Raw genomic sequence first — 16456 nt, forward strand, 5'->3', positions numbered from 1 at the left:
TCCCTACAGTTACTGTTCGCATTAGAGCATGGAGGGCAAAGAACAAATGTTGTGACCAGCTGCTGCTTCCTCCAAGTCCTTTGGTATCTCAAATCAGGCGGAAAGGGTCCTAGACGCTCCCGTGAGAGTCAGAGTTCTGAACCATTTACAGGGCGGTCACAGAATCATTCATGGACTAAAAGCAGCAATACACAGCAAGTAACAGAGGATCGGGTAGGAAAGTTGTGTCATGCAAAGCCCAAACTACACACTACGCACCACCCTGCACGGGTCAGATACACAGCACAGGGCCCTTCTCTCCAGGTAGGTACAAGAGAAGGTTGTACTGTAATCCCACAGTGTGAATGGCCAGGCTGGACGCCCCATCCCAAAAGGGCATAGGAGGGTTCTTCTCGGGCACTGACTGGTGCAAGTTCCATATCACAGTGAAGTCTGAAAAAGCGGAGAAGAAACCCAAACCCCGCCCCCTGAAACAGAAGCCCCCTTAACCCCTAATCTGACCCCCTCTACTCCAAAGCAACCTGATCAGGTGAACAGGGCTCAAGCAACCCATCCTGGGAGCATCCCAAGGCCAGGGAGTTCAATTCATTGTCAACCATGAAGGCATTGTTCTTCATGGATTTTTTTTGAACCATCACCCTTCACCTACCAATTGTGCTCCTTTTACATGTAGAAAGATGGAGAAAGCAGGCTTCCAATCGGCTCTTCCTGTACGGACAAACTGCTACCCTCTTCACAAACCGCTGCATCCTTTACACATGCTCACACGGCCTTAAACCCTTTCTCGAACAGAAGTAAACATTAAGATAAACTAAGAGGCACTAATATCGCCGAGTACTAGGCAATTCAGGCTTGACTTTCAAACCCGGGTCCAAAAGTCTTCAGACATTTCATCTGGCTGGAGGAAACCCAAGTCCCTGTTCTAGATCTCTTGCAGCGAGTAGCCAGGGTCGCTACGTTCGCGCTTCACTAGTGGCTCGCCGACACTTCGGGAATCTGCGTCTGCCTCGCCTCCAAGGTCGCTAATGTCATCTGTGGAGGACAATTCCCAGCATCAGCATTTTCGGGGGATAGAAAAGTGCAACTCAGTTAAACCAGAGGACGGAGGTGGCTTGCGCCAAGTTTTTATTTATTTTTTTTTTTTAGTATTTTCAAGTAACTGTATTTCTCCTGAGATGGCACCCTGGAAACCTACCGTGTCCCCAGACCACAAACTTCCCCTCCCCACAACAAATGAACCTGAATATTGACTTAAAGGAGCCACCTCTAGAGGAGAAAGAGAGAAAAATAGAGCTGGAAGATACCTTTATCCAGCAGTGTTGAGGACATGGATGCAAGGTCACTGAACTGAAAGAGAAAACAACTTAGATGAGTGAGGTTTAACGAGTCCCCTGGATGCACAGACAGTCCTCCACTGTTTCAAAACAATTTTAATTAATAGCTGATTTTAAGAACTTAACAGAAGTTACAAATCTTGGCAGCTAATTCCCAAGCAGCACAGAGGGGGGCGCTGAGCAGTCAGGGACTTGAGCTGCCCAAGACCATTCAGGCCAGAGGTTGCCTCCAGGGCCAGATGAACCATTAGACTAATAAGGCTATAGCCTTAGGCTCTCCTATTTTTAGGCCCTACTGGTCAGGCAGGGTGGGGGGAGCTTGCTCATGCAGCCCGGCTGGAGCGCTCCTGCCAGCAGGAAAGGCAAAGCAGCCCCCTGTGGCTTGGAAGGAGCTCAGCCGGGAGCCAACCTGCTGCATCTCCCCGCGCTGCAGGAACACAGTGCCAGGGATCCAGTTAACACTGGTGACCGGCCACTAAAAATCCGGTTACCACAGGAACCTGTGCCAGCCGTGGGTGTGGTTTGAGTGGGCATTGCCCCCCCCGCCCCCCGATTTCTCCAGAGCTCTGCTTAGCTGTCAGGGAGGGAAGTAGGGTGACCAGACAGCAAGTGTGAAAAATCGGGACAGGGGGTTGGGGGGTAATAGGAGCCTATGTAAGAAAAAGACCCAAAAATTGGGACTGTCCCTATAAAATCGGGACATCTGGTCACCCTAGAGGGAAGAGACTCCCTCTGTCCCTCTCCTGGGCTGAGGCTGGCAGGCAGCTCCAGGACGCTGCCTCCTTGGTCCTAGTGCCCATCACCGTCCTCTTCTATGTGTGCTGGGTTCCATTTCTGGACAACTGGTGAGTGCCGGGGGGGGGGGGGGGGAAGAGGCAGTACCAGAGCGGTACGGTGGGAAGCTTGCACAGAACCTGCACACACTATCCAGTTCCAGACAGAACTACAGTTCTTTTGAGTTTCATTCCAAAAACTTTAAGCTAAATAAACCTGAACTTAGTCCTCATTTTTCTGCCCCAACTCAAACTAGCTTCTTTCCCAATTGGAAAATGTTGGGTAAACATGGAATGTGTGTGAGTCGAGAAGGGAATGAGAACACAGACCTGCTGACGGTCAGACCTGTGTAGTCTTATTGACTTCGGAGAGAACAGATTTTTGCACAAGAATAGATTCTGGCGTCTCCTGATTTTTCACACTTGGTATAAGCAGAATCTCATTCACTTTCCTCCCCTAAACTCTGAGCACTTGAAGGAAAAGAAATGAGCAAGGACTGCTTGATTTACACATGCAAACGAAACAGGACGCTCTCCCTTCATTCTACACCAGCCTTAAACACCAGACCTGATGTAACAAGGGTGTCACTACAGCAGTCTTGGTTGGACTGTTCTTTTGAAAGATCCTTAATGGTTCTTTTAAGATGCTGATTTTCAATGAAGTCTTTTTGTTCAGGGGGGCAGAGAACACAACAGGGAATAGCTCTGTTTTGTCAACTCCTAGTCATTCAAAAGCTGAAAAGCTTTAGATCCTTTGTTTAATGTTTGTATCGTGATTTTGAAGAGCTAACATAGTACAGAAGTGCTAAATATCATGACTGGGCAGCCATCTAAAGATCTGTGTCATTTCTAGCTGTTACCTTTTTCTTTCAGAAAGTTTAAAACAAACAAATGCAAACCGTAGGGGGCTGGTGCAGACAGAACTCATGTTAAAAAACCTCATGTCACAGCTGCTGATCTCACATTCTAGAATAGATAATACTGAGTCCTGCCATGAGTGCAGGGGACCGGACTAGATGACCTCTCGAGGTCCCTTCCAGTCCTACGATTCTATTCGTTGATTCTAATTGTGGCAGAGCTTGGGGACCGAGTGGCCTGATGTGGTGAATCACTGGAGATTAACGACACAAACTGGGTATCATCCCACAAATAATATTTGGGTTCAACGTGAAAACAGTAATTCATCGTCCTCAGCCAGTGCAACGCTGGGAGGCAGCTTTCAGAGCAAGACAGGCTGAAATACAATGCCACTTTCCCACTGCTCCTTCCTCTACTTCACTGGATTTTACACCGGAGTGGTTTTCTTTTACATAATAAAAGCTGGCTGTCTCCCAGACTGCAGTGAGAGTGAGATGGGGTGTGTGGGGTAGAGGCCATAGCTTGGGGGAAACACCTGCAGGGCTTGGCTTTGCACTGTGCCAGGGGAGAGCTGAGGGTAGAAGCACAAGGTGGAAAGAGGTGAGCAGGATGGGGAATGTTGCAGTGTTCACCCTCAGACAGATGAGCACTCCACTACCTAGGAGGAAGGAGGCCCAGGAGAAGGCCAGCGTAGCATCCCTCGTGCTATATCTTACTCAGAAGTATCTGTTTGAAGAATTGAGTGTCGTGAGAGTAGAATAAACTTGTTCATTTTACATAAATAAATTAATATGTAAATGTGTATGTACAGAAATGTTTGATGACATCTTCATTTTTTTTGCAATATGTCATTCATACTTAGGCCCCTCCGGCCCTGGTTGCCTCGTATGAATGAGTGTGTATAGCTCCTGTGGCATTATGCTCGGTGTTCTTCACAGTAACATTATGATGATATGATTATGGTATAACTACAATGTATTTTATGCAAGATAGGTCATGTGAGAGATCACTGGAAAGGTTATGATTCACTGAATATGGTTATTCTATTTGTATGCATGTATCATTTTAGTATCTGAAGTTAGGAATATTGTTTATGCATCTATTACAAAAGGTGTTTACACTTGGGGTACGCCCACTAGGCAGAATGCAATCAGTCTGGATGAATGGCTGGGAAGGGCCATTAGGGAGAACAATAGGTCTTAGAAGAAGATAATCTCCCACCAGGGAACCTTCCTGAGGACTCTACAAACAGCCTCCTAGTCACGGCTACTATGCCAGTACAGGGGCATGTGACCAGATCACCCGGTACTGCACTCTATCTTAGAATACCAGTGTTTTGCCACTGAAAGGCGTGGGAACCAAGCTTGGAGAGAAAGGGTTCCCGCCATATGCGAAAGCTATTTCAGGCAGGGGAGTGACATCATCATGATTCTTCACTGATTCCCCACCTAAAGAGACTCCTGGAAACACCTGAGGAACAAGGACTGAACTAGTGGGAAGGGTTGGACCCAGGCTGGAGGGGTTTCTAGCCTGCGAAAGAAATACCTGGGGTTTTAAGCTGCAAGCAAGTGCAGCTTGCCCTTTAAGAATCTCTGGCTTAAATCATCATTTAGGGTGAGAATTTGCTACTCATATCCAATCTCTTTAGCATATTAAGCTTAGATTGCGTTTTTGTTTACATGAGAGGTAATCGGCTGTGATCTGTTTGCTATCCCTTATAATCACATAAAATCTATCTTTTGTAGTTAATAAACTTGTTTCTGTTTGGTCTAGAACCAGTGTGTGGAAATCATAATGTGGGGCAGAAAGCAGTTACATATCTCTCTCCACATTAGGGTGACCAGATATCCTGATTTTATAGGGACAGTCCCTATTTTGGGGTCTTTTTCTTCTATAGGCTCCTATTACACCCCACCCCTGCCCTGATTTTACACATTTGCTGTCTGGTCACCCTACTCCACATTGAGGGAGAGGGCGAATTTTATGTGCTGACACTATACAGTTCTCTGTGCAGCGCAAGATGGTATAATTTTGGGTTTACTCTCCAGAGGGGGTGTGCGCCTGAGAAGCTGGTAAGTGCCATAGCTGTATACCCTTCCCATGCAGGGGCTGGTCCGAACGCTTGTCTGCATGTTACTACAGCTGGGTGTGTCTCTACCTGTGCACTGGTGAAAGTGTGAGACTGGGAGCACACGTGTGTGCAGCTTGTCACAGCCTCACGGGGGAGTGGGAGCCCAGGCTGGTGGGTCAGGGGGCTCAGTGGTACCCCAGTTCCAGGTGACAACCCGGGGGGAACCCATCACAGCTCCCATTTAAGTCAATGGCCAAACTTGTATCCAACATGCACAAAGCCCCATACACAGCTCAAGAGGCAGAAATTGACTCTATTAAAGTAAGAGGAGAAACTTGCTTATCCGTTTCTGAAATCGCGAGCAGACCATCACTATTCTAGACTTGGACCTAAATTTTGTTTTTTAAAAAAATGTAATACCCAGAGCATTATTATTTTATTATTTGTATTATTGTAGTTCCCACTAGCGCCAGTAATAGCTAATAATAGCTAGCCCTCTTATGGCGCTCTTCATCTGTAGAGCTCAGTCAGCAAACTGCTCTATCACAAACAAGCAAAACAGATTTGCCTCTTTCGAGTTTTTATTGTTACTCTACATCTGTGGATCAGACCGCTCTGGGCAATGCAATTTCTTTCATTTAAAAAGTGCTCTTCTGCTGGAATGGCCACAGTGCCACCTACTGGACAAAGAGAGCTGCTGAGAGTCAGTGTTGGGCAAAGGCACCACGCGTGCTGAGAGCTCTAAAGCGCCTCGTGTGCTGTCCTCAGAGTGCCTCACTGCTGAGCTAGAGCAGCTGACTAGGACAGAGAGGAGGGTTCAGTTTCCACGGCCCATTCAATGCTTGGCCTCTCTTCGGATGTATCTATTAAGGGGGCCAATTAGTGCCAGTTGAGGTGCTGGCAATGTGGACATCTGTCTGCTAGGAACATTGTCAACACTGCACAGCTGGGAGAGGGCAGGGACAAATGTACGTGGGCTAGATTCAAAGCAGTGGCGTCAGAGGTGAAAGGCTCCATCTCCTATTGCCACTCCTCTAGGCCACTGAGACACCAGACAACTATTTTTTATCCCCAGTGAATTTGCTCCAACAGGATAGAGTATCCTGGATTGGATAACCGCTTGGTCCTTGTCAAAGACAGGATCCCTTTTTAAAGAATGTATCTAGCTGTGAGGCCCCAACTTCTACCTTACAGGACCTTAAACACAGCCTGCAAATCTGTGAGCTCCTTGTGTAATTAGGCTTGAAGCACTAACCAAGAGCAAACTTGTGCAGAGCATCAAATGGGTTTCTCTATGCTCACAGGCACACACACGGCACCTTCCCTCTCTGCCGCCTGTCTACTCCGCTCTTAGCAGCAGTCATTGGATTGCAATAAATAGCATTCACGTTGCACGTGTGTATCCAGCAACTGAAAGAGGTAGCAGAGTTACAGTGAGGCCTTGCAACCTTACCATGGACACTTAGGGTATGTTTTCACTACCCGCTGGATCAGCGGGCAGCGATCGATCCAATGGGGATCGATTTATCGTGTCTAGTCTAGACGCGATAAATCGACCCCCGAGTGCTCTCCCGTGGACTCCTGTACTCCAGCTCGGTGAGAGGAGCAAGCAGAGTCGACGGGTGAGCGACAGCAGTCGACTCACCGCGGTGAAGACACCACAGTAAGTCGATCTAAGTACGTCGACTTCAGCTACGTTATTCACGTAGCTGAAGTTGTGTAACTTAGATCAATCCCCCCCCCAGTGTAGACCAGTGCTTAGACAGCCTTTAAAGAGCAACTTCAAGTCAGCTGCATTAGTTACTTTGCTTGCCTCTATTATTTTAGTAAGTCACCTGGAATGATAAATACTTCTCTCTGACTTCTTGCAGTGCCTTATTACTTTATAATAATGGAGGCACCAGCTGAACTGCTGGGTAAGACCATGAAAAACAAAGCTGTAGTAGGAACATAAGTTAGTAAGAGCAATAAAATACTGAGGAGATGTACATGAAAAGATGGGATTAGTTCTCTTATGCTATGAAGAATCCTTCTCCTTCTGAACTTTATGGCACATACAAATATTTACAAGAGTCTAATGAAGGAAAATCAAACTGTCAAACAGTTAAAGCCCACAATTAGGGCTTGTTAAAAGTATAAACAGAAATAATTCCATGTCGTTTTAAAATTCTTTTTTAATTAAAACAAGTTTTTGTGTATTTAGACAATCTGCTGCAGTGTTGAGGACCTAATAAAATTAAGCACTGGGCTAATGGGTCAGAGTCAGAAAGTGAAACTAACTAAACAGATGGTGAAACTTGATTTGTCTAGTTTCACTGTGTCAGTTGCAGGAAAAGAAAAGAGTAAAACAGTATAAATCCAAAGAGCAAATTAGATTTTTAAACGTATTTGTTTTAATCTAGCATGTTAATACTAGCAAGGAAACTTTCTTACTGAATATTTTCTATGTGGACAGCAAGCTTTAAGGGAACACTATCAACTTGATATCCAGTCGGTTTAAAACGTGATTTGGAAGTGGCTTTAGGTGTAGCACCTGTGTCTGGGGCCCACTGCCAAATCTTTGGGGGTTTATGACTAAGTGTTGTGATTTGTAAAAATGCTTTTCCCTCAAAAACCCAGAGGGGAAGTGGTTGACTGTGCACAGAGGTTGAGGTTTTTGAGGGGCTAGAGGAGCTAGGCACTCCATCCCAGTAAAAGCCAATGGGATTTGGGTATGTAACTTGCAGGGATGTCTTAGACACACTCCCCCAAAGTGCCATCAAATGGGTGCTTCCATATTCTGGCACCCAACTTGAGCCAATTTGTGTGTGATGTTCAGAGGTGCTGGGCACTCACAACTCCTAGTAATTCAGTAGGAAGAAACTGAAAGGTCAGGGTGTCTCACGTTAGGTGCCAAAAACAGAGGTGCCAAAAATTAGTGACTCCTTCAGAAAAAGTGGCTGATACAACATGTTCAGAGCACAGTGTAGCTTGTGCTGGTGGTGTCCCTTTAACCACTGCTCAGTTTGGGTTCTGTTACTAGGGCATAAATAGTGCTCACCTCTCCCATTACAGCAATTGGTGTCTCCCCTGTTGCCTGGGCAACCCGATGCTCTACCAGATAAAACATGTATTCATCGTAGAGCAGGCGAATCAGGTGAAAGGAACCAAAGCTGGCAGCGCTGCGCAAGGTGAGGTCACGGATCACCATAGAGCTAGAGAACGGTTAGGAAACAAAACATTTTGGACACGTTTTAGAACCACAGATTGGCTGGTGTGAATTCTAGAGTGGGAAGAATCATGGGAAATGCTGAGTCATACCGTGCAGTACGTAATACGCGATCGTTAAATTCTTCCTTTCACCCCAAAAAAATCTCAAAGCACGTTAGGAACATTAGTTAATTTAGCCTCACAAAGCCCCTAGCAAAGGAGATTCGGATTATTATCTCCAATTCACAGATGGGGAACTAAGACGGAGAATCAGGGCCTGATTTTCCATTGCCCTAAACACTCGTGTAGTCATTCGTGCCAGGGTAGAGTGATTTAGGACCCTAACTTTCGGCAGCCAGGTTTTAGGATTCATAGATTCTAGGACTGGAAGGGACCTCGAGAGGTCATCGAGTCCAGTCCCCTGCCCGTATTGACCTTGGATGGTTTTTCTTTTTGAAGTCTGGCCTGCAGATGAACAAAATACAATTTAGCAGCAAGGTATTTAGATGTCCCAAGCAGGTGCATATACACTTCCAGGATAAAAAGACAAGAAAAGAGCTGTACCTATAGAAGGACCACTTCAGCAGGAACTGCCTAGCTGCCTTGGGGAAGCTGGGGCTGTCCTCATGGTGCTTTAGAACTTGGGTGACAACGTTATCCAGCCAACTGGCCCACTGATCGAGGGAGCTCTGCTGCTGTAGCGTGAGTTTGAAATCCTGCTCCAGCTTCTGCACCATGCCTTCTTCACACTGGCATACCCAGGAGGCTTGCTCCTGCCAAGGGCACAAGAGGAAATTAGAAATGGATGTTTACATGCCTGAGCAAAACTGCTGTTCATTCCATCTCATGGCTTTTGGTGCATCCTGACTCATATATCTGGCAAAGGAAAAGACTCCAAGTCAGCAGAATAACATTCTGGCTCACGGGACTCCATGACTAGATCTTCTGTTATGTCCCAGCAACATCTGGGATTTTCAAAAGATGCCTCATTAGGTGCTAATAGGCAGCAGGTTTAAAACAAACAAAAGGAAGTATTTCTTCACACAACGCACAGTCAATCTGTGGAACTCCGCCAGAGGGTGTTGTGAAGGCCAAAACTGTAACAGGATTAAAAAAAAGAACTAGATAAATTCATGGAGGATAGGTCCATCAATGGCTATTAGCCAGGATGGACAGGGATGGTGCCTGTGTTTGCCAGAAGTTGGGAATGGATGACAGGGGATGGATCACTTGATTACCTGTTCTGTTCATTCCCTTTGAAGCACCTGGCATTGGCCACTGTCGGTAGAAAGGATACTGGGCTAGATGCACCTTTGGTCTGACCCAGTATGGCCGTTCTTATGTTCTAAACTGCCACTGAGTTAAATGGGATTTGGGCACCTAACTCTTTAGTCCTGGGTGAGATTTTCAAAAGCATTTACAAGCTTTAGGAGCACAAGTCCTGTAGGTTTTCAAAGGGACCTATACTCCTAAATCACACAGGCACTTCTGAAAATCCCACCCATTAACCCTTTCACCAACCGATATCAACGTGGTTTTCCAACATTAATAAGCCTCTCAACCCACCATACGGTGCAGGTCAGTACTAGCGTCCCCATTTCATTGGGTGGGAAACGGAAGCACAGAGAGGTTGTGACCTGCTAAAAAAATCAGGATTGAGACTCTGGAGACTCCCAGTCCCCTGCCCAAAGCATTAAAATCCAGGCTTCTCAAATGTGTCCATAGCGTGAGCCCCATTTTATAAAGTGATGGTCTTGTGGACACCTCCTTTCCTGCTCACCACTGTATGACATCCCTTTGGCACCTATAGCAACTGCTTTCCTAGAAAAGCAATCCTGGGAAAGCATTTAATGTATGCTTCATTGTCTGGTGGTGCAATCTGGTAGTTGGAAATAAGCAGGTGCTAGCAACTACAGTGGCCCGCAGCTAGATTTCTGCGGGCCACTGTAGTTTAAGAATCCTTGCACCACGTCATATGGCCTCAACTGAAACATCAAAAAGTCACCTGCACATTGGCGAAGTCCACTCGATTGAGGTCGCTGAGCATCTGGTTTATCTGGGAGGTGTTCTGGAGCACAGCGCGAGCTGCCTGAGCCAGATGGTTCAGGGAAGTGTATCTCCGTAACGTCTGTGCAAAGGCACTCACTACTCCAACCTGTAAAAGGTACACCCACCACAGGGCCATACAGATTACACACACACACCTTTCAAAACACTTAGGACATAAGCACTAAGCCACTCTTGGCTACTGCGTAAAGGCACAACACTCTTCTATTGATGCTGCTACTTATAAATCTTTGCTAGCACTCTTCACTGTAATAGCTCATTGCTACCTCATATCAACCTAATTTTCTTCTTTGAAAGGGTACTGGCCTAATGGATAGAGGAGAAGGAGTAGGCATGATATAGTCGATGCCGCCTCAGCACAGGAGCTGGACTTTATAACTTCTCACGGTCCCTTCCATCCCTACATTTCTGTGATCCTCCCAAGGCAATTTGCCAGAGTGGAACCCTTGGCTCCACATCAGCAGCAGGGGAGAGTGTTACAGAAACATATGACTGGAGGAGGAAAATGAGCAGCTTTGACCATGTTTATCAGCTTGGACAATTTAGTGTTTATGTAAATCAAAGGCTGGCAGAACTGACAAGTAGAGGAGACACTGCAGTTAAACAAGGCCTGCCAATACTCCTCTGTCACTGCCGGCATTCCAGCTCTCTCTCCAGTAGAGCATTATTCCACTGCAGATGCCTAATTGCACGCTGTTTTATCTGCGACTACAGGGTGCGGTAAGTGCTTGATGAACACAGTGTCTGAACAATTAATCATCGCTGTTGAGTACTGCATTTGAAGCCTGGAGTTAGAAATAGCAAATCCAGACCCCAGCATACATGCTTCATGAGATGAAGTGGCTGTGACCATATATTCCATGAGGAGATATCGCCCCATCCGCATGTCCATGATAACGTGACATGGACCTCTCCCCACCACCATCTTGCTATTCTGGCTGAACACTGCCTGTTTATTCTGCTGAGTTGAGCATGGAATATGCCCAACTGGCCAAGTGAGCAGTGATGGTGTAACAAGGCCCAGCAGAGGCATGTCATTAAGGTGGGCCCAGAATGCCAGTCACCAAAGCCTGAAATACCAGTGGCTTGGAACCACTGCACGAAACTGTAACAAAACACTTCCCCCCTGTTTGTAACAAACTCCCGCTGTTTACCTTTGTCTGGACTATCTGTGGGGGGAAATCGCTCATTGCATTCATCAGCCATCCTTCCAAACTCTTTGCAAAATTGCGGATGGCTTGCGTCAAGGTGCCTGCAAGAGAGAAGTCAGGATAGTTAGAGAGGCTTTTCCAAATTGCTTTAATGAGACCTGTCAGCCTAGAACTACTCTGGGAGATACTAAATCAAGATAATAGCTATTGGATCAGAAATTGTACCATGGGAGCCTAGTGCAGTTACAGATTAATCAGATGAATGCAGTCCATTGGGGTCTTGCAAAAAAAAAAAAAATGGAGACTGAAATATATTCATCGGGCTGTGATTTTTATCCAACAAATTAAATAGCTCCCTCTTATTATTTGAGGCATATGTGAAACTTTTCTAAGACCACTGGCATCTATAATAATAATGTTCAAGTGCATGTGTGGGCCAGGATATGAAAATCACAGACAACTAGAAGTTCATAGCACTGAAGCGATCATTTGCCTTTTTAAAACAAGATGGGATAATTTTTTAAAAAGATATGCTCTAGTTCAAATAGGAATTATTTTGGGTAAGTTCCGTGGCCTGTCTTATACAGGAGGTCAGACTAGATGATCACAATGGTCCCTTCTGGCCTTGGAATCTGTGAATCTCTTTTGTTTGATATGCACGTGTATCGTATAGTAATTAGCAATAAGGCCCAACATCATGCAGAATGGACCAATAAGGACAATTAAGCTTCCGTGCTATAGGGACTTGTGGAGTCAGGCTTTTACCGAGGACCTGGGCTAACATTTTCAAAGCTGGGTGCCTGAAGGCAGGCTGTTAAATCCATATTGAGGCAACTAAACAAAAAGTAGCCCAGTGTTCAGAGATGTGAAGTGAATGGAAGCTGCAGATTCTCAGCATCTCCGAAAACTGGGTCACTTATTTAGTTGCCTAAATATGGAGTTCAGAGCCCAACTTTGTGTACCCAGGTTTGCAAATGTTGAGCTTCGTCTCCATTGTAAAGCTACCTTGTTAAAGTGCCTTTTTGGTTGTTTTTGCATCAAAACAAATGTAACTTGTTCCTTTTTATTTACTAGGTCACAATAGCAAATAAACATGTTTTTTAATGTATTTTTGCTGGGTTTGTGGTGAACAACAGAAATCACAGGCAGGAAAGAGGCATTTAAAAAACAAGTTTTCATTTTCAGTAAATGTAATGTTGTGAAAGGGGCGGGCCTGGCAGTTCTAAAGAAGCAAACCTTCTTGTTCATTCCGGGACCAGGCAGTGACAGCAAGAGTTTTCTCCATGCCGCCTAGATATCAATCCTGACATATACAACCCCACCTATACAGGGGCCATTTACAGCCCACTCGGTCCTTGCCTCTTCCATTAAAACCGAACACTTAAAGTACTTACCTGGCCCCCATTATGGTGGTATTTGAGCATCTCACAATGATTTATCCTCACCGCCCTCAGAGGTAGGGAAGTGCTATTATCCCCATTTTACAGAAGGGGGCCCGAGGCACATAGAGACAAAAGGCCCAAAAGGTATTTAACTCACACTCATTTCAATGGGAGTTAGTCACCTAAATACTTTTAAAAAGCTGGCCTCAAGTGACTTTCCCAAGGTCACACAGGAAGTCTGTGGCAAAGCTGGGAGCTGAACTCATGTTTCCTGAGTCTCAGCTTAGCACACAAGCCTCCAGACCATCCTTCCCCTCCTGCCACACGGTGGTGGTTTTCTGCCACTAGGGACTGCACTGATGCCATTAGGTCACTACTGACCTGGACAGAGTCTGAGCTAGTGAATGAGGAATTGATCCAGCAAAGCACATAAGCATGTGCTTCACTCTCGGTGCTTTCAGTGAGACTTCAGTGATTGCTGAATCAGGGCCTTGGGGGTAAAAGCCTCTGCATCCTGTGCTAATCTCCCAAACCAGTGTCAATATATACAGAGAGAGAAAAAATCTACAATGTGCAGTCTGGGCCAGAATGATGTGACATAACAGAAAGACACACATCTCTAAGGAAGCATTCAGCACAGATTAATTATGCTTAAATACATTCTATGCGTATTAAGCCTACATTTTCCAACTTGGTTCCTGGCCAAAGCCTGAGGCTGTGATAATGTGATTAACTGAATTTTTAAAAGACGGAAAAATACATCTAGGAGCCATGATACGATGCCCAAATGGGAATCATTCCATATAGAGGAGACGACTGTTGCCATAACAGACAGGCTCGAATAAAAACAAAACCCTTCTACGCCAGCCTTTATGGCAAGTGGTAGCCAACCTCAGTGAACCATCTATTTCTATTGCACAATATGGAATGAAACAGTAAAAAAAAAAAATACACAAGAAAGAAGAAAGTTGGTCAAGAGTCAGGGCTCCCCATGCCATTCTGATCACTGCACAACATACTTACCAGGCACCGGCCTCAGCACGTCAGGGATGAGGATCTCCACCAGGGCCTGATACAGGATGTGATCACAGCTTCTCATCCATTTCAGGATAGGATCGTATTTACACAGAGTGATGAGCTTGTCCTTTGGGATGACCCCTTCGTGTTCTTCTTCACTACATGGCAAAGAGTAATGTAGTGTTAACGGCACCTTTCACTTTATGCACGTACAGTTGTTCCATATTTCTCATTAGAATAACACATTTTGGGTTTTAATGAAAGACAACCTCTGGAGTCTCTCTGAGGAAGTGGTGCTTGATCATTTGTAGGGACTTCATCAGCTCTGGAAGTTCAGCTCTCTGTATCATGTCTCTGCTAGTTCTGGCCAGGATCTGACCTCCTATCCACACACCCCATCTGGACCTCCTCTCATTCCTCCAGTCCTCTCTCAGAGGCTGGTCCTTCATTGCCATCAACTCAACCACCCACAACAGTTGCCTGCCTCCTTCTGGCTCAGTGATTCCCCATTCCCCTCTTTCTAAAACAAATGCAGCTCAAAACCCAATTTTTTTTCACTCCTTTCAACAAGCAAGGGCTCATCCGGTTCCTCACAGTGAGGTTGGCCATTCCCAGACAACCACACCTCTCCTTTCTGCTGTCCAACCTACTCCTTTTGACTATCACATTGCCACTGAGCGGACTGCTGTGACATGTTGTATTGCCCGGTATTGTATACGAGCAGTGCCAAATTTGCCCGGGAAACAAATACTGAAAACATTTTCATGGAGGAAAAGCCAGTCCCATGCTGTGACAACGACACAGCATTGTCTTCAAGTGAATGAGGTCAATTTAACCTGCCTCAATATCTCTTTATACATGGGCAGAAGGGTCTTTACTCTTCTTTTTAGTATTTTTAAGTAACTTTATTTCTCCTGAGATGGCACCCTGGAAACCGTACATTATCTTGCTCATAATTACAAGACCCTATCTAAGGAATAGAGTGAGAAAAAAGACTTTCTGATGGGAAGCAAAGGGAAGCTGCAAGAGTGGTCACGTGCCCCTCCACAGCGGCGCGGACACGTCATTTCAGGCGCCTGGAGCAGCAGGTGAGGAGGAAATCACTGCGCTGGGGGGCTGAGGATGCCCTGGCTGGTGTCTCCGACCCTGCACCGTGCTCAGCTGCTAGCCCAGCTGGGGCTGGGCTGGGGAGGACAGGACTTCCTCTTCCCCTGCGAGCCCCACCCCCCTGCATCTGGACCACCCTGCCGAGCCCCCCGAACCCGACCCCCACCCCCACTAGGCCCCACTCCCCCAGCACCCCGACTCCCCTGCAAGAGCCACCCACATGAGACCCCTCCTGCTGAGCCCCCATCCTCCCGCACACTGAGACCCCCCCTGCTGAGCCCCAACCATCTTCACCTGGACCCCCCGCAGAGTCTCATTTCCCCTGCACCCATAGCCCCCAATGAGCCCCTGTGCATCCAGATCTGCCCCCAGCTGTCCGCACCCAGATTGCCCCACGCAGAACCCCCTCACTCCACACCTGGATCCCCCCACACTAAGTCCTCCACACTTGGATCCTGCCGGGCTGAGTCTGCCTGCCCCACACCTGGATCGGGGGCCAGGGCTGGGCATGTGTTCAAGACTCTGTCCCACTTGCTTGCTAGTGGGAGAGGAGCTATGGTAAGTGCTGGATCATTTATTAAGCAGATGACACTAAGCTGGGGGGAGAGGTAGATACGCTGGAGGGTAGGGATAGGGTCCAGAGTGACCTAGACAAATGGGAGGATTGGGCCAAAAGAAATCTGATGAGGTTCAACAAGGACAAGTGCAGATTCCTGCACTTAGGACAGAAGAATCCCATGCACTGCTACAGGCTGGGGACCGACTGGCTAAGCGGCAGTTCTGCAGAAAAGGACCTGGGGATTGCGGTGGACAAGAAGCTGGATATGAGTCAGCAGTGTGCCCTTGTTGCCAAGAAGGCCAATGGCATATTGGGCTGCATTAGTAGGAGCATTACCAGCAGATCGAGGGAAGTGATTATTCCCCTATATTCGGCACTGGTGAGGCCCATCTGGAGTATTGCGTCCAGTTTTCGGCCCCCCACTACAGAAAGGATGTGGACAAATTGGAGAGAGTCCAGCGGAGGGCAATGAAAATGATTAGGGGGCTGGGGCACACAACTTATGAGGAGAGGCTCCAGGTAAGCGGTGCCGGGCTGGAGCCCACACCCCAAACCACTCCTGCACCCTGTACCCCAACTCCCTGCCCTGAACTCTCTGCCTGCACCCCAGCCCCCTGCCGCACCCCGCACCTCTCCTGCACCCCAACCCCCTGCCCTGAGCCCCCTGCTGCACCTCGCATCCCTTCTGCACACCAACCCCCTGCCCTGAGCCCCCTCCCACATGCCGCACCCCTCCCTGCACCATTGCCCTGAGCCCTCTCCTGCACTGTGCACCCCCTCCTGTACCCCAACCCCCTTCCCTGAGCCCCCTCATACACCCTGCACCCCTCCTCTGCCCCAACTCCTTGCCCTGAGCCCCTTCCTGCACACTGCACCCCCTACCACACCCTGCACTCCCTCCCGCACCCCAACCCCCTGCCCCAGTCCTATATTCGTGGCCCTGTAGGC

At 47.2% G+C, this 16456-nt stretch overlaps 1 protein-coding gene across 3 annotated transcripts in view; it reads right to left on the bottom strand.

Annotated features, from left to right (window-relative positions):
• Positions 1 to 502: 502 nt before the first annotated feature.
• Positions 503 to 16456, bottom strand: part of RFX2 (regulatory factor X2) — a 59054-nt gene continuing 43100 nt past the window's right edge. For all 3 annotated transcript variants that reach the window (XM_024205320.2, XM_024205319.2, XM_024205318.2), the window contains exons 12-18: positions 13849 to 14000; positions 11447 to 11544; positions 10231 to 10380; positions 8790 to 8998; positions 8077 to 8230; positions 1305 to 1347; positions 503 to 1032 (exon numbers count right to left, since the gene is read on the bottom strand). In XM_024205320.2, coding sequence (XP_024061088.1) covers positions 923 to 1032; positions 1305 to 1347; positions 8077 to 8230; positions 8790 to 8998; positions 10231 to 10380; positions 11447 to 11544; positions 13849 to 14000 — 916 coding nt within the window. In that variant the 3' untranslated portion in view covers positions 503 to 922. The remainder of the gene's footprint in view (positions 1033 to 1304; positions 1348 to 8076; positions 8231 to 8789; positions 8999 to 10230; positions 10381 to 11446; positions 11545 to 13848; positions 14001 to 16456) is intronic.

This window comes from Terrapene carolina, unplaced genomic scaffold, assembly GCF_002925995.2.
Source record: "Terrapene carolina triunguis isolate 2854851 unplaced genomic scaffold, T_m_triunguis-2.0 Scaffold194, whole genome shotgun sequence".
Lineage (NCBI taxonomy): Eukaryota > Metazoa > Chordata > Testudines > Emydidae > Terrapene > Terrapene triunguis.